We start from the raw sequence: 19178 nt of genomic DNA, 5'->3' as shown, positions 1-19178 counted from the left end.
TATATATACTTAGCTACTTTTTTAGATACTACTATTTGCCCACTGTAAGAGCACTTTTCTTCAGCAGCACGCGATCATTATAATTTATTTTGCACGTTGACTTTGATACAAAATATGAGGTATGAGGTGTGAGTTATGGGCCATGGGCTGTAAGCTCTATGGTTTTGTGCTGGTACTGTGTCGTTCGCTCTGCGCACACTTAAAGAATCTTTTTAATGTTTTCAGTGGTTTTATTGGCATTATTATTTTGTTTTATTAAGACCGGAGACAGTCTCATGCTGTCGACACTTCTAGGCAGCCACTTTTGGATTGATATTGGCGGAGGCGTTTGTTTGCTCGTCTCCCTTGATTAAACACACAGTTATAGATATAACGAAAAAAAAAAAACAACAATACGAATAACTACCACAGCGCAAATATTATACAAATAATATAAAAAAATCATACTATAGACAATAGAATGCTGTTGTAAATACTAAAACCACATCTGAATATATACTAGATACATATAAGATACATATAAGTGTATTTTGTATTATTACTCTTATTAGTTTTATTAGTTTTTTTTCTCGTTTTATTTTTGTTTTTTTATTTACTGTTTTTGCAATTAAGATTTTTTTTACATGTTTGATTTTGTGTATCGAATGTGAAAACATCATTAATTGTTTGCAGTTATCCAAATGGTTCAGTTCAGTTCGGTTTTTATCACTTGTTATCGTTTATTGTAAAATTAATAAAAATAAAAATGTCTCTTTATTATTTTATAAAAATTAATATAAATTTATTTAAATTATTTTTTCTAATTTCAGGCGCAAATGGTTACCTCAACCACTACGTAAATTGTCACAGAGTAAGGTGGAAAAACCGTCAACTGAAAAATCACTTATCAAGAAGACTTCAGAGAAGAGTCTAAGAGTAAGTTTAAAAATATATGTATACATTAAGACTGAAAAGTTTTCGGAAATTCTCATTTAAAATTCGCGCGCTGTATATTTTTCGATATTTTAAGTTTATGTAGTTTGGCAGCACTGTCCTTAATTACTATGCCAAAAATGAGCGCGATCTGTCAGACAGTTCGTTTACGGCAGCTGTTGAAACCAGTTCCCCTCAGTAGTGCGTTGCGAAATGTCTTCGACGGTCGTACGACCGTCCTGAAAGGCTTTGTACCACTCATAAACTTGAGTTTTCGATAAAACTGATTCCCCATAAGCCTTTTGTAGCATTCGCAACGATTCTGCACACGAAATTTCGTTCGAAACACAAAATTTGATGCAAACTCTTTGTCCAATATTTTTTTCCATTGTTTTTTTCGCAACGCACTACTGAGGTGAACTGGTTTCAACAGCTGCCGTAAACGAACTGTCTGACAGATCGCGCTCATTTTTGGAATAGTAATTGTGGTTAGTGCTGCCAAACTACATAAACTTAAAATATCGAAAAATATACAGCGCGCGAATTTTAAATGAGAATTTCCGAAAACTTTTCGGTCTTAATGTATAAATAAAAATTTTACATAATACATTTATTTATACATATATAATTATTTTTATAAATAATTTCCTTTAGTTGCCTCAAAAGCATGCTGAACACGAAGATGAAACCACAAGCAGTGGTCTTCACACCACCACAACCACTTATGGCGTTACATCACAACATGCAACTTCATCATCACATCACAATACGTCACAGCAAGATTTCGAGGCAGAAGAGGAAGCCGGTTTAGAATTGCCACCACCCATGAAACCAATACAAGAGCCACACTTAATCGCCAATGGACCACCTGCATTTGCAAAGGATTTAAAAGAAATACCGGTGAGTGAAGTGAATTTATGCATAGGTGTTTGGCAAAGTCGCTATTGAAAATTAATGAAACAAGAAAAATAGTTATCAGAAAGAAAATTTAAATTTATTTAATGTGAATCTATGTAATGCAATGATTAACTATGATTATAGCAGTTATACATATATATAAAAGGTTATTATAAGTGAAGTATTAAGTGAAGTGAAGTATAATTAAATAAGTTTGTTTTTATCGAGCTAGACTCTATTATATATTAATATATAGTGTACAGACTAAAACACTACCACTACAGAGAGGCTCATTTCTGAGGGTACCGCTTATGCATTACTTTGAAGAATAATTTAAAAATTAGATGTATATCAACTTATAATTACAAGCTCGGATGCGCCCATTTGACAATAGATTTCAATAAAGATATTTGGCGCGTTGATTTGTAACTCGTCTTTTGTATACTTAATTTAGAAATAGTCTGTATTAGGGCAAGCTACGTTTTTGTTAGTGTAATCAATATAAAAAGTTTACAAATTTGAATATCAATATCTCAAGAACTAAGTTATATCCGCATATAGCGTAGTTGTTTTCTTGAAACAGCCGACTGTAGTCAAATGCATTCTCAAATCGAAGTTCCCGGGAAATCGGAATTGTACTAAATTGAAATACTATCAGGTAGATTTTCTAAATAATATCTTAATTAAACCAATAAGTTAACAAATCATTACTATATAATTAAAATAAAATTGACCTATAAAATATAACAAATATTTTATATTTGTCTTATAATATATAATTTATAAATATAATGACAAATTAAAAATTAAAGCAGCTTAAAATATCTTTAGGCTTTTTAAAACTTTATGAATGCAGTAAACGCTTTGATGAATGCAATAATATCTAAAGACTTTAAGGTAGAGATGGTCAGTGTTAATGTAAAAGAAAAAGTGACGAAGTGATGTTATATGAAATTAGCCTATACGAACATGTATACTATATATATAAGGTCAGAACTTTATAGAATGAAAAGCAAACACATTTATCTCCGCATTATAATATTTTCTAGATAGATATATCTAATTTTTCATTTTTTAAGTGAGACTCACTTAAGTGTCCTTAACTATAAAGTAGTGATGAAAAATAAGCGAATAAATTTTTTTTAAATTAAATTATTTAAATATGACGGATAATATTTTTTTTTACATAATCGTTATTTACATAATCTTTATTTACATAATCTTTACTGATCATATCAATTCGTTACTGGATTTCGATTTGGCTTAAATGTCACTTTGTCTTTTTTAATCTCCTACGTTAAATACGCTTAATGCTCCCTTAATTTTAATGCTCCATTAAAACTACGGCTTTCTCATTTCGTCTTCTTACTGTAACAGCCATTACAAACATCGTTTCCGGTAAATCCATCTTCATAACTTCACCAAACTAGTTCAACTTCTGCATGTTAATTCGTTATAATAATTAAAATGTTGGAGTAAATCTTAGGTAGTTTTTGGTTTATTCGAATCGGAACCTGTCACTAACTTGTAGACAACAAAAGATCTTACCATTTTTTCGCTCAAGCAATTGACAGAGTTTGTCATTATTCTATGCTATAATATCATTTCGAAGCACAGTTTGATGAAAAATCTATAGAATTTAAATTTTCTTCCTTTAAAAAAGTTTTATGTCACTGCTACCTACTTAGGCCATACTAGTAAATGCTGGTAGTATCCTTTAACCTTTACGGAAACTGCAAGATAACAACGAGTTAATAATTTTAACATTGCTTAAAAAATAATAAAATTATAAATAGCTTCAAAGGAATAGCAGCTAACAACCAGCTGGCTATACAACAAACAGTAATTAACCTAACAGTTAATCTGTATTATACATACATCACTATATACCTATAATGCCATAATAGTTTTTAGTGGACACTGTTCGATTAAAAGAAAAACAATATAATTTTTATGTGTAATAACACAAAAGACATTTTCAATGTCAAAACTGCAATATTGAAAATTCCCCACTTTCTCTGCAATATAAAATGAAAAGATCTATATATTGTATAAATATATTTATAAATAGAATTTACAACTAATTTAAAAATTTTATGAATGAAATATTTATACTGATAATATTAGACTTTTATTTTCTGACACTGAAAAATTGCGTGAACTGTGTGAATTAATTTTATTTTCTCAAAAAATGGAAAAATATTCCCGACACATTCACTCAAGGAAGGTAAAATCCCCTTATATTAATTTACTGCAACATTTTTGTGTACTATGAAAAAGAAGAGTAATTCTGACATCATTAAAATTGTACCACAAAGCCAATTGGTACAATTCCAATGAATTGTTGCTGTAGATAATGCAAAAATGTATACAAGTAGAAAATTTCTTCTCGATTAATCACGACCGAGAAATTTCAATTTCCGCAATACTTCACCTCACTTTTTCTCAATGACGTACACAAGTTGAATAATAAGACTAGCGATAAGTATCTCAAGCGATACACAAGCCAACAAATCAAGAAGTAACAGATGCAATAAGTATCAAGCAATCAACCACTCAATGGGTATAACGAACGGAGGAGAATCCGTAGTGCAAGGCTATAATTTTGCACTTGATTATTGTATACTAACCACAATATAATCTTTAAGTTTTCAAGTTTATTTCACCACTTAAACAAAAAATAGTTTTTTTCTCAATCTCACCACAGAATCTCGCGACAAATGGTCAATTAAAAATAATACAAATAGGAAAAAAAAACAGAATCACACTAAATAGATTAAGAAATCCTCGCCTCCTCCGTTCACTGTTTTATTTATAATTTTAATATTGTGGCTTTTATTTCGATAGCTGCGAGTATTTGTTAGTAATTTTAAGAAAATATAATTAGATAAACAAATTTTATTTATTTATTGCTGCTGTTTTACTATTGTTAAGACGATTGTCAAGAAAACTTACAATGTTTAAATTAAATTCCTGTGCTCTTATGAATCAAATTATTTACTATTAAAAAAAGTTGATGCATTATAATTGATAATAGAACTTTTTAAATTTAGAAATAGGTAAACCAGAAAGAGATAGAATGGACATATGATCAGAAAGTTATGCTCTACTGTATGTATGCACTGTACTGTATGTTTGACTTGCTAGAAATATTGATGCAAATATTTCTTAAGAGTATCTGTAATACTTATCAGCTTCTTATCTTATTAAAAAAGATTTCTTTCTTTTCTTTAGAGTCTTAAGAAAAATTTAATTAACATTATTTACAATTAAATAAATTTGATGCATAATTGATTATAGTATTTTTTAAATTTAGAAATATGTAGACCAGAAAGAGATAGAATTAGTACATGATCAGATATATATGCTCTACTCTAAGACTTTCTAGAAGTATTTGTGAGAAAGTTAAGGCTCTAAGTGACAATTAAGTTAACAATATTTTCACTTTTCAAGTAAATAGTATCATTATCTCTAATTTGAGTAGGTTATTGTTAGGCAAGTCAACCAAGTTAGATTCTACTACTTAGATTACTTAGATCATTTAGATCCTACAGACCCATTGTGATACTACTGTTTTATTATCTACAATTTAAATAAGGTTATTGTGGTAGTTGGACAAGTTAACCAACTCACTAAGACCCCAGGGGTCCATGATAATACTATGTACTACCTATTATGGAAACTTAAGTGCTTGTTATTTATGGAGCTATTTCAATATACTGCTAAAGCGTATAACGTTTATCATTTTAATGCTAGCAAGACGTATTTGTCTAAGAAATTTGGTCTGCTTCTGGCTAGATCTACGTTGCTATAGAAAAAGTGTTTAAACAACATCCAATACACATGCACCATTTTTTTTTGTCCCAATCTTCTAAACAGTGGACCTATTTCAGCTATTCTTTTATATTTCTATCAACAATGATTTAGTGAGTTAAAAGCATTAAGCTAAGATACTTAAAGACAAAAATTACAGGGGTCCTTTATACTACTTCAAGGAAAGTATTATTTATTCTACTTTCGTAGCTGTTAACTGGATTTTGTATCTAACAGTAGATGACGTGTATAACATTCACGTCTAAGTTCAAGTGGTAAAAGATGGGCGAATTAAATACTTCAAATTCTTTTTCACAATATTTTGAAAAAGGATTTGAATCTGAATATATTGAAAGTTGGTGTCTCACATGAGAACTATTACACTATTACCTCGCATATTCAAAAAATGGGCTTAAATTTTTTTTTATTTTTCATTGATCTATTACACATCCGTCTTATACTTGTTGACTTGTTGCTGATTTATTTTTAATATTTTTCTTGTTTTTTTTTTTTTTTTCATAAAAAGAGGGAATATTTTGTTTACTTGATGTGTGCTGTAAAATTGTTGAACATGTGCTTCTTCCTATTGCATTTCCTCATCATAAAATAAATAATGCTCTTAATTACTTATAAATATTATAGCTTTTTAATTGGACAATTTCATTTTATCGTATTGGTTGTGTGACTTGACGAAAATTGAAGGCCAAAAACTCTTTGATAAACAGTAACACTGCAGAGAGAAAATGCGGACGTCCTTGCGTTCAATAATCAAACTTTTCTGAATGGCGTCGATAATTCGCAGTGAATTTGTCATCAATATGCGTGGTTTCCGCTTTGGCGACTTGTTGTCAATATTCTCTTGGTCTTTGTGGAACTGTTTTTTTATTTTTTTTTATTTATTATAACACTAGTTTCAGTTGAAGGCGTTAAAAGTCATGGAAATATTTAACTACGCCACATAAAAATTTTGTTTACAATAACCTTTACATTTTCGCACTGTTCGAATGCGTAAATGACTCAGTTTCTGAGGTGATAGCACCCCAGTTCCAACTATTTACCAACAATACCTATACCCACAATATACATGTATGAACTAATTAAATGCTTTTGTTTTCTGTAGATTTTCCCCTATTTTATCTGTTTTCCATTTAATGTGGTTGGCGGTGCATCTATTGAAAATTAAACGACTTGACCCTCATATTAATGAAGGTTGATATTTAACGTTCGCTATTCATGGCACTCCCTTCATTTAATTTTTAATTAGAATAGCATTATCAAGAGTAGCAAGCTTTGTTTCACCTTACGACAGTTATTACACCTTTGAAGCGAAGTTTTTATCTGAAAGGTTAACTAACTAGCGCATATGAGTCAATTTCTCTTTATCGATGTAAGTTCATTACCCTCAATTAACATATAATGTAGGTTTTTTGTTTTTATTTTTAATAGTTAGTTAACTGTAATGAGTTTATCTTACTCTATGGTAAATCAGAAGAAGTGCAAACCTAAAGATTTTTTAGTTATGATAGTGCAGCTTAGAAGTGCGTGTAGGATATTTACACACGAAAGGTTATTATAGTCCTGTTTTCTCTGGTACTGTCAATAAATCCAGAAGCATTATTTTTTGAATTTAATATATTTAGTTTTAACACAACAAATTAATATCTACATATATACATATTAGAAGTGCATATAATCTAATATACGCACTACTTATTTGTAGAATTCTTACAGAGTTTTTGAAGAATTGGCCACTTCTAAGTTGAGCCTACTTTTTTAAAATGTGAAATGCCAACGAGTTTGGGCAGGCAACTAAAATTAACTGAGCAATTCTGGTAAAGATAGTTGAAAGCATTTCAAAAGATTTTTGTTATTCTGGCACAATAGTCTTTTAGAAAAAATATTATCATTTGCTATTCGTGGTAAAAAGTTGTGAAGAAATTAATAACAGCTGTTAATTTACAAATTTACGAATGTGCTGGAAAGCCCAAAATATATTTTATTATTATTATTTATATATAAGTAATTATTTATTTATGCTATTGTGCTAAGTAGCACATCTTTCATTACGTCTTTAACAAGACAGAAAAGAGCTTTTAATACAATTATGAAAATAGGAAGCAGAAGCATCTTCCAAAACTAATAGATAGATTAATATGGTGCGCTAATAGAGAGTTGCCAGAATTAACCTCCAGAAATACTCTTCTTTGGGTACCGGCACATGTGCTGTTAGAATGCCCTGCGCTAATGCACATACGGAATAGACTCCTGGAAATGTATATTCTTACGGAAGAGGCAGTAAAACTCTGTCAAGTAGGTTCTATACTATTTTTATTGACGCACAACAGGGCTTAGATGCCTACTCTAAATCTAGAAGGGGGCAACATTAATAATAATAATACCCCCCAAGCTAATAAATACACCAAGCAAGATATTAGTATAAGATGAACTGACTAATGCAACCGAAAAAAAGTCGGGTTTTCGATATAGCTTCGCCTTGTGATCTCTATATAGTTGATTTATTTTATTTTAACTTGAAACCAATTTCTGTTATAATTATTTTGGTGAATTTTAATTGCAATTAGATCATAAAAAATTCATAATTTTAACTAAAATTAGTTTTTTAGTTTTAGTCAACCAATTTTTGAGAATTATACATTCTTATGGAAATGTTTTTCTTAGGAATAACATAAATATTTAAATTATTATTTTATACAATTAACTCAAAAACTAATGAAAAAGATATTATCTAAAAACTATGTATAATGTTTACTTGTAGCAACGATAATATAATTAGTATACCAAGAATTCAGATATAGATATACTCGTATGTGCTTAATCTCATCACTGCTCCAAAAAAGTATTCTTGAAAATATTTTGTATATTTCATAAAAATAATTTATATTTATTTGAAAAAATATTTTTTATAATTTATTAACTGTAAATATTTTTATTTTTAATATATTTTTTTTTATATATATCATTTATACTACATATTTGTTTTTATATTTTAAAATAAATTGTACATGATTTTCTCAATAAGCATTTATGGTTCTATGTTGCCAAATATGTTATAAGGAAGTAAATTATTTAAAATAAATTATTCTATCTAGTCCAATTTAGTCCTTAATTAATTGAATAATTCTTAACAAATCTTCCTGAAAATTGCTTCCTTGCTTCAAAAAAATTCACTTAAAAATGATTAATAAAAATTTTCAATGTTCTTTGAATTTTTGCATTTTTCAGTGTCACAATACATCATCAGCCAATTACTGCGTATTACATGTCATATTTATTAATGACCACATATTACTTCTACTTAAATTCTTCTGAACATTCATACCTACTGAAATGCTTTTCTGATTATAAAATATTTTAATGTAAACATAACAAATATTTTTTAATAAAAAATAATTATTTTTAATTTTATTTTTTTTTTCTTTAATTTCCCTTTATTTCAAACAATAATTTAAATAATTTTCAATGAATAATACGTTAAGATTATAGGATTAAATACTTTTAATTTTAAATATTATATATTATATATTTTTTTATGACTAATTAATGATATTCTTTTAAATGCAATTTCAACCAAACATAACATAATACCCAACGTACAATGAAATTACAATAGCCCGCTTAAGTTACGGATTTATCTTACTCACTATAGCTAATATAGCCCCAGATATTTCTAGCAACTGTCAGCAGTTACTGTAGTTAATACAACATTTAGCATAACCTAATATTATATTCTATGTTCACATTAGAAAATTTTATGTTATGTTAAGCCTTTTTCGAGTTAGTGCATCTGAGCACCTTTACTCCTTGATAGCTGAGGGGTTTCTGCAGAATCTCAACCATCTCACTGACTAATTTTTGTATTCCTCATAAGCTTCGTGATTAGATCAATAACTGTATGCAGATACCACAATATATTTATCTAACAAAATTGTTCATATATTTTATATATAGTTATATTTTCATATAAGTTACAGTGCATAGCTTTTATAAGATGCTCATACATATATTCTTTACTAAACTATCTTTTAATATTTTACTAAAAGATGTAAAATATTCTACATCACTTAGAAATTATTTAAAAGTTTGAAAATTTAATAAATGTTCTATTGGTGGTTATCCACAGAGTATATTTTTTCTTATTTACCACTGGGTCTACCCTATAATGATTTTTGTCGAGGTTATGGCTCTGAGGATGAGGAGGAGACCGTGCTCCATGTTATGTGTCAGTGTCATTTTTCAGCTAGAAGAGGATTATTCGGATCCTCTTTTCTCACCGATCTGACTGAGCTATCATCTTGTAATATTAGGAATCTAGCCAAGTTTATAGAACTGTAAGGTTAGTTTTCCTTTCCCTAATGGGGGAGTGGTGGAGTCGTTACATTTTGGAGTCGTTGGCTGTATACTGATTTAAATCTATGTACGTACCAATGCTATTCCTGTGGTATCACAATGAGCCATCATTTGAGCTCAAGTGGGCTTTTTGGAAACAAGGCCGCTACTCCAACCTATCTGCCTACCTACCACAATATTTATTTACCTTCTTTGTTTGCATGGATGCTTTGTATTGTTATTGTTATTGTTATTATTTTTATTTTCATTTTCTTTTTTTGACATTGTAATATATGAATGTAAGTAATATTTAACTTCGATACCATATAATTTTATTACTTTTAATTTTGTTTTTTTTTTATATAGAATATTTTAAAGTCCAAAAATAAATTTGCCAATATACTCGAATAAATATTTATACATCATCCAACGTAAGACATTTCTATAGTGTTAAAATAAATTAACACACTACGTCTTTTGTTTTAGCATTGGTTTTATATAGTACTATATCTAGTATAGATACTTATAGTTCTTATATTTCTTAAAACTACTAAAACAAATATTAATATTAGAACAAGATAATTTAAAAATAAATTTTTTTTTAATATAAAAAATAGTTCAATGGAATTAGATAAAATTTAAAGAATTTACGTTTCTAATAAAAAGCCAGATATAAAAGTAGTACTGATATATATATAAGTATAAAATTAATTTATATATTATATATAAAATAATTGAACAAAATTTAGTAAAAATTAGTAAGAATTCACATTTCTAATAAGAACAATCTCCATGTTCAAAAATTTTTTGGCATTCAAATTCCGTTTCTAGATATTCGATATAACGACCTAATTTTAAATATTTCGTGACTTTTACTAAATTCCTTTTCTTAAAATAGAGAAATTTAAATATTTTAACAGAATATTAGCTGTTCAAGTTAAACACTTTCAAAACAATTAAAACACTTTCAAAATATGACTACGAAATTTTTTCCCGAAACTTCTACACAGTACAGTACAATTTTATATTTTATATATGTTAATATTGAGATTAAAATAGAGTCTAACATTATTTATTACCATATACATATATATAATATATATTGCTACTTTGTTATAAATAACAATTTTTTCAATATAAGCTACGACTCCTTAAAAACTCTGAATATCGTATGACATGTAGTCTCTAACACCTCGTGAGTGTTTCATAGTGATTCCTTCATTCTGTTATATCTTAATGGATACAAAAACATTATTAATTACCATATACTAATATATAATATATATTGCAACTTTGTTATAAATAAAAATTTCTTCAATATAAACTACGACTCCTTAAAAACTCTGAATACTGAATATCGTATGACATGTAGTCTCTAACACCTCGTGAGTGTTTCATAGGGATTCCTTCATTCTGTTATATCTTAATGGATGTTTGTTAGTTACTATTAAATCACGTGGATAGCATTTATGCAAATTATTGCTTTCCATTGTGCATGTAACAGAGAAATTAAACAAAGTTACTATTCCAAACTTATGCCGAATACTTCCCGGTCTCATGCATCTGCAAGCGAAGCTAGCAATTTATGGCACATAACAAATGTGACACATTAATTTAGCTACTGAAACGCTTTTTTTTTTGTTTTTGTTTTTGTTATTTGCTCTGCGTTTTAATTTGTTTATTTTTATAAAACAAAAAATATTTGTATAAATAAGTGTTCTATCAAACATGCCAGCCAGCAATCCAAACACAGATACGCACTCATGCCGTTTCCAAGCAAAAAAGCACAACTACCAATGCACTGCGAAAAACGTTTTCGGATATCTTAAAAAAATATATTTATTTATTGTTTATTGTGCGTGATTTTAGCATAAAAATTCACCCTACAAATAATGCAGTAAAAAACTAATTTTAATAAGAAATGGGACTAAGAGCAGCAATGTTTGCCCTAAAATATATTTTTCTTCAAAAGTTAAGAATTTTCATGTTATCTATTCTAATACAAAAAATTTTATCATAATTGACAAATCATATCAAATCTAAAACTAGTAATTGGACAATTTAAATTAACTACATTACAATAGGATTGTGATTATGGCAAAATGAAGAGAATTCAAATAACTCAGTCCTTTAGTCACTGGACGCGCTCCTGATAACTATTCCACTATTCGAAGGTGAGATTAAAGGACGCACATAGAACACAGAGTTGAAGACCTGTATCTACCTGTTGAGTTTTCATTAAATTTGATGGAATATGGTGTCTGAATCGGGAGATATTTGTCCAGTGTGGGATTTAGGAAAATTTCTTCAGGGATTGTTCAATAGATTTCGTAGGTCACTGTATAATATACAAATATTTGTGTATAAATTGACAAGGAACTAATAGGTGTATGTTGTTCCATCATATTTTTAAACTTTAATATGCGTGATGTTGCTTTTTAAAATTATACTTTGTTACTATTACTGTCGGACTATTGTGGCCCTTCTGGTTTTAGAGTAGATCTCTAAGCCCTATTGCGTCAATAAAAAGAAGTATAGAACCTACAACAACACAGTTTTATTGTCTCTTCCGTAAGAACACAGAGCATTCTTACAGCACATATGTGACCGACTCCTCATTCTATTCGCAGAATCTACAGTTTGCATGCGTATGTATATTCGGTGTCGTTAAACTTTGTTAACAATTACATTAATACAGAATTTTTGTAACGTATTGGTAAATACACCTATTATTATGTTTCCCTTCAATGCCTACCAATTCTTTAAAATCAATTATATTTATCCTCAAATTTTTAACTGTCTTAATGAAACGGTTATATAAGTGTTGAAAAATATTTTATAGTTTTCAAACAAAAGCTCTTTTTTTTCTCTTCTTCCCTTTGCTTCTTCTCTTTTCTTTTCCCTCTTCTTCTCTCTTTTTTTCTTCCTCCATTTTCCTGTTTCTCTGTTCTCTTCTTTTTACTCTTTCTGCTTTCCTCTTATTCTTCCCTCCTTTTCTTCATCTCGTCACCGATCCCTTACATTATCTCATCATTTTACTACTTACCTATGTATGTATTCTTATTACTTTCTCGCTCAATTTTTTTTATTTCCCAATCGTCTGTTTGTTATTCTATTTTCTCTATTTTACTTTTTTCTCTCCTCCTCTCCTTTTATAATTATAGCTTTTTGCATTTCAATTTAAGCCCCGTTTTAATCTCTTTTTAGTCTTAATAATACTTCTAATTATTACCTGATTGAGAAGTACATTAAAATATAGTCAACATCATTAATTAAGTCACTTATTATTTGCTTGTTTACTGAACTCAAATCAAGTATGAAGTAAAACTCTTCAGTTCACTCCTGCATGTAGGCAGTGCTCAACTTAACTATGTTAACTGGTCTCAAATCGATTAAAATGCTTAATTTAAAATAAAAATATGAAAATAATCGCTAAAAACGTGGAATTATAGTTAATGTTAAATGTTCAATGTTAAAACTAAAATCGAAACTAAGAGCAAAATATCTTCTTTTTTTTATATCTACATATTTCCATCATTATAACTATGTAGTATACTTATTCCTTCTGCTTTAAAGAATCTAATAATTAGTTTACAAGTCTACTTATTAAGTAACAAATGCTTCTTATTATATATTTGAATCCTTATTAATGATGCGGTACTCCATGCTTAGGCAGGGGTCGGGATTCATCTAAAGACAGTAAAATCTTGAATTTAATTTTTTTTTTTTGTATTGCAACATTTTTCCTAGTATTAATTGTTTCCTCATTTAATATGCCAATAAATTCATTGTAGTTAACTTCCTTTTTTGGTAAATTTTATAATTTTATTGTCTTCTTCTTTTATTTTATTTTATTAATTTTTTTTTTGCAAAATTTTCTCGTCGTATTTTAAAATTTTTATCTACCGCCCGCCGCCAAATCGTCATTCTCTGCGTACATGGAACGCTACATGTGCCAGAGTTTTGAATACAATTTGAAATAAATAAAATTGAATTGTTTCTTTATTTAAGTATTAATTTTAAAATATAAAAATTTGATTATAAACAACGACGAATGTACAAGCAAAAATAACAAACAAAACCCCCAAAAAAAGAATCGGATCTATAAAGAAAAGCATTTAGCATTTCGCACTCTTCAGAATAAACTCAAAATATTGTGGGAGTGAGGTTGTATGTGTCGTTATTGAGAGGTTGGGTGCTTGGGTGTTTGGGTGGCTGAGTTTGGGGGTACCTAATGAGACAGTGGCGGAATGCTCGCGCTCGTTTTCGATGATTTTGACACCAAGCAGCCATTCAGTTAGCGTACATAGCCAAGTCTATTAGGTTGGATTGGCTCAGATTGAATAGCTATATTCGTAATTGGCTCGTCGCAGTTAGTCAATTTAGTCTCTTGTCGAAGTCGGTCGTATCGAAATGCGTTTAAAATACTGAATACACTGAACTGAGCGTCAATAAAACAAAATATTTTACGTTTTTTTTCTTCTGATAAATTCTTTTCATTAAAAAATTTATAAAACAAAAATATTTAAAAAGAAATATAAAGAAAACAATTTTATTTATAAAATCGTGTAAATTGCGAAATATAAAAATAAATATTTTTTTTTAATTAAAAAGGAAAAATACTTTATTCAAGTGAAAAAGTAAAAAAAAAATTCAATAGTAATGACTAGCTTCTTTCGACTGTTATTTGTAAGAAATTTTTTTTTTCATTATTTTTTATTATTTATTTATAACACAATATAAAATATATAATAAATATGAAATATAGAAGTCCGTATCGCGCCGTTACTTTTCACTTTATATTTTAAAATGTGGTTTCTTCTTATCTTAAAGCTTAAAGTATCTAAGCAAATTAAAAACTGTAGCAAAACAAAAATAAAGTTAACATACGAATTTTGACACAATTTTATCTGCAGTGACGAAGGCAATTTATATTATTTTTCAATTTTATAAAGTTCTTTTGTTTAGTATAAAATTAACCGTGCGAAGAAGGTGGCGAGCGTTTAGTTAAATTAAAAGTGCATAAATTTTTATTCTAGAAACTTTAAATTTTTCATTAGAAAAAAACTTATTCCAAACTTCTGAACTTATTTAAGCTAAATAAAAACATATGTTTAAACATTTGTATTTTTGTTTGATTTTAGTAAATAAACTTTTACTAAGAAATAAACATAAAGTAAATAATCATAATTTAAAATTTATAAAAATTCTTTAATAATTGAAATAATTCTATAAATTCCGAAATTCCAAAAATAAAAACGTAAATTCTCTACTGCACACTGTTTGAGAGTCTATATATTATATATAGAATGTATATTAATTAATTCAAACAATTACTTAACGTCATTAGCCTAGCAGTTTGAACGCAATCATACGTCGATATACTCGTATATTCGGATAGAGAGACCCTTCCAACGTTTTGTTTAGTTCTATTGTGTAATTCATTGCGAGAAAGGCACGTTCACACACTGCAATTCTGTAATTAATGCAAATTTCATACAAATTTTCACATATTGTAACAGCAGCACTTATACGTTTCCATACATATTATGTATATTCCATATACACTTTCAAGTAATTCGTTAAAATAGTGATCAATTCAATTTGTGCGTCGACTGCTTTCTGGTTTCTTAATTAACCTTGAATATCCTTGATGGAATGTGCATAAATTGCATTTTGTACACGCGCCGTTCAAATCGAAAAACCTTTAAATAGAATATATTTCAGGAAATAAATGACATTGATCTCTTTATAATGTTGTCTTAAAGACCATTAAATTCCATTTTATGCATGTCGAAACTATTAGTATCCCTAAATTAGTATAGAGAATGTAATTTAACGTAAAAAAATAGGATATCGGAATCCTTACCCTAAATGATAACGACAATTCCTGCGAAACTATCAGTGTCCTTTGATTCAAGAACGATTCACAGTCCAGATTCATTTAGTTTGTTTTCCTTATAAAGGATGAAACTAACTGTGTCCTTAAATTCAACTAATTTGTTTGCTTGACAACTATGAAACTGTAATTATTTTCTCAGATTCATCTTCTTCTTCTCAGTGACTGTTACTTTCCTCTGTACTGTCAAGTAATATAACATAAAAAAACATTAAAATCATTATTCTTAATGGTAACGACAATTCCTAGAAAACTATAAGTTTCCTGCAATTTACCAAATTTGTTTTCTTTTGAACTTTAAAACTATAAATACCCTCAGATTCATTTAATTTGATTTCCTTACAAACAGTAAAGCTGATAATATTCTTAAATTCAGATGACTTTTCTGTCCAGCATAAGACTATAATTATCCTTTTTTTTATTGATAGCGAAACTATATTATTTTTCTTCTAAATGCTTTGTCGGTTACAAACGTTAGCTAACATATTTGCTACCTTTAATCTGTCTACAACCTCCCAGTCGCAGAATATTAAGCTACATAAACTATCGTTTCCCAGGACCGCGACTTCCTTCTATTCTATAGTAAAACACTTTCTTTTCATTGTCTTTAGAAACTAAAATTTAAAAGTCAATCAATGTTTAATAGTGTTGATCAGGCCATCGCTTGTAATTTCTAGTAAATAACCTAGAAATCACCTTTTAATTCTTATTTTTGTACCGCTAATACAAAATTAATGTCTCTTCAAACCCAATAACTTGGCTTCTGTTTATAAAAAAGTATATCCTGAAATTTCAACATTCTTTAATATTAAAGAATTTTCTTTACCAACGCATGTAATTGCTTATGGATTTCGATACAAATTACTCTTTTAAGAAAACCGTAATATTTTTCGAATAAACCATATAACATATACGAATACACTTCTTCAGCATAAATCCTCTTTAACACTAACACACATTTTTATTTGAATTTTTAGTGCAGTTAAATCGCACTTTTTTAATTTACTTTAATTTCATCTTAATTTATATATGTGAACTAAGTTGAGCACTACCTGCATACATGTGCGGTGTGAAGGGGTTTATATCGTTATGCACTGCTTACATACGTGAATAGGAAAGTGAGTGTTTGTCTTGACAAAGTAATTAACATTAATTTCATTTAGTAGTGGGGATTAACGTTTTCTTGATTACTTTAGTGTTTGATTTAGAGAATTTTCACTTATTTACGTCTTCTTTTATTTACAGAAAACGGGAATTATTTAAAAATCGTCAATTTATTTACCAATAAATATATTTACTTTTGTTTAAACAGCAAATATTATTTAGATCCTTTTCACTTAAAACGTCACATGCTCGTCCTTCTCCTCCTTCTCCTACATTTTGTAAATGAGCTTCATTTTGATTTTTATTTTTGACATCATTTTAATATGTTAAACAATTTTGATACGACAAGTAAGAAAAGTTTTCTGCTTCTAACTTTTTATATAAAAAAGTTGGAAGTATCTCATACTCATGTTCAACTTCGTTGAAAATCAATCTTTTGGATATTTTTTTGTGCTCGAGTTGAACCCAGCAATGAGTTATCTTTGCATTCGTTGCTCGTTTGCTTTCTCCTTCGCTGATATCCTTGAAAGAAATTTCTATATTTTCTATATTTAAAACAACAAATTTTATTTGACAATAATTTGTGAAACTTTGAAGTATCCATTTCTTTTGAGTACGTTCCTACGGTGGACGTTGACAGAGGATGCAGTTGTAATTTGTAGCTTCTACGACGTGCATTTGTGACTTTTTATATGAGGAACGAAAAAAAAATTTAAAAAAGTTACTAAAAATAAAGTTTATTCAATAAATTTTTAATTAATAATTGTAAAGAATATTTAGTTTGTAGAACAAGGATATTATTTCAACTTAGTAAAAATAATTAAAAATAAATATTTGACTTTCATATTTATATTCTGTGTTTCATAATCATATCTCTTCCATTTTTCTTTTCAGGCCAGTACTGGTAAAATGGATGGCACTCCTGCATTAGATTTGAATGAAATTGTACAAATTGTCAAAGAGACAACAGTGAGTATTTTCAATTATATTTGAGTTTCAATATATTTCAAATAATTCTCAATTAATTCTGATTTATTGATTCCGAATAATTCGGAATGAAATAATTTTAATGCCAAATTGATTCTTATTAATTAAAAGTTCATGTTTAATTAATATAAATTATTACATTAATATAAATTAATTACATCAAATTAATATTTAAATATTTTTGTTTCAATAAAGGAACAACATGAAGAAAATTCGAAGTTCCTTAATCCCAGCTATGACATGAATAACACCAGCTGCAGTAGTGAAGCTAATGGACGTGGCGGGGAACTGGATTTATGTTATGCAAATAATGTTAACAACGTAACTGATAATAATGATGAAGTAAGTAACTTAATAACAAATCAATATTTAATAAATTAATTAATACATTTTTTAAATTTACTTTTTAACAGAATAATACTGAAAATAATAATACGGAAACCGCATTAAACAAACGTCGATGTGCTTTAGATGAACTAATATCCACCGAAGAATTATATATACAAGATTTATCAGATATTGTTAATGGGTATGTTGTATATAAAGTCAATACATTCTTTCTAAAACTAATGAATTTAAGTTATTTTTAAAGTTTGACTAAACTTTATTTTTCTTTAGTTCAAAGTTAAATAAAAAATAAATAAAAAAACTTACTTACGTAGCTAGATAAAGTGGAAGAAGAACCGAATCCTATTCAATTAGCTTCCTTTCATATTAATTGCATCATCGATATCCATAGACTACAACAACAATATTTGTACTTATATATATATTAATTGCATCATAGATATCCATAGACTACAACAACAATATTTATACTTATAAGTATACAACAGAGATACAGGCGTTTCTGTATGTACTACAAAAGTTTTGGTAGAACAGTTCCAGCCTGACTACATGTCCTCCTGTAGAGCGGTGTCCCATTACATCTACTATTATCTTAGATACTTCTGCTTCTGCCGTATGAATTAAGTTAGAATCCTATGAATTAAGGCTGCTGAAGTAATATTAACCCAACTTTTGTTAGCTTGTTTTGAAATGTGATCTGCTCTAAGAAATGCTGCAATTCTACGTAATCCCAGAGATTTACTTAGTAAATTTTAAAAATCAAATACAAAGCTTTTAAATTAGGAACATTCTATGCTAAATATATTGTAGGCTGCGCACATACCGGTCTTTCTAAACCTTACTCATAACTATTATGACGTTTTCGCTGATA

General features: G+C 28.4%; 1 protein-coding gene across 1 annotated transcript in view; it reads left to right on the top strand.

The window, feature by feature from the left end:
* The window catches only part of LOC119665748 (homeobox protein 10-like), a 30901-nt gene extending 12352 nt beyond the window's left edge, over positions 1-18549 (top strand). The window contains exons 3-6 of the mRNA XM_038074986.1: positions 1567-1812; positions 17867-17941; positions 18155-18301; positions 18373-18549. Of these exons, the coding sequence (XP_037930914.1) occupies positions 1567-1812; positions 17867-17941; positions 18155-18301; positions 18373-18549 (645 nt within the window). The remainder of the gene's footprint in view (positions 1-1566; positions 1813-17866; positions 17942-18154; positions 18302-18372) is intronic.
* The last annotated feature ends 629 nt before the right edge of the window (positions 18550-19178 follow it).

This window comes from Teleopsis dalmanni, chromosome 1 (genome assembly GCF_002237135.1).
Source record: "Teleopsis dalmanni isolate 2A chromosome 1, ASM223713v2, whole genome shotgun sequence".
NCBI lineage: Eukaryota > Metazoa > Arthropoda > Insecta > Diptera > Diopsidae > Teleopsis > Teleopsis dalmanni.
The sequence above is the reverse complement of the archived record's forward strand: the minus strand, read 5'-3'. Positions and strand labels throughout refer to the sequence as shown.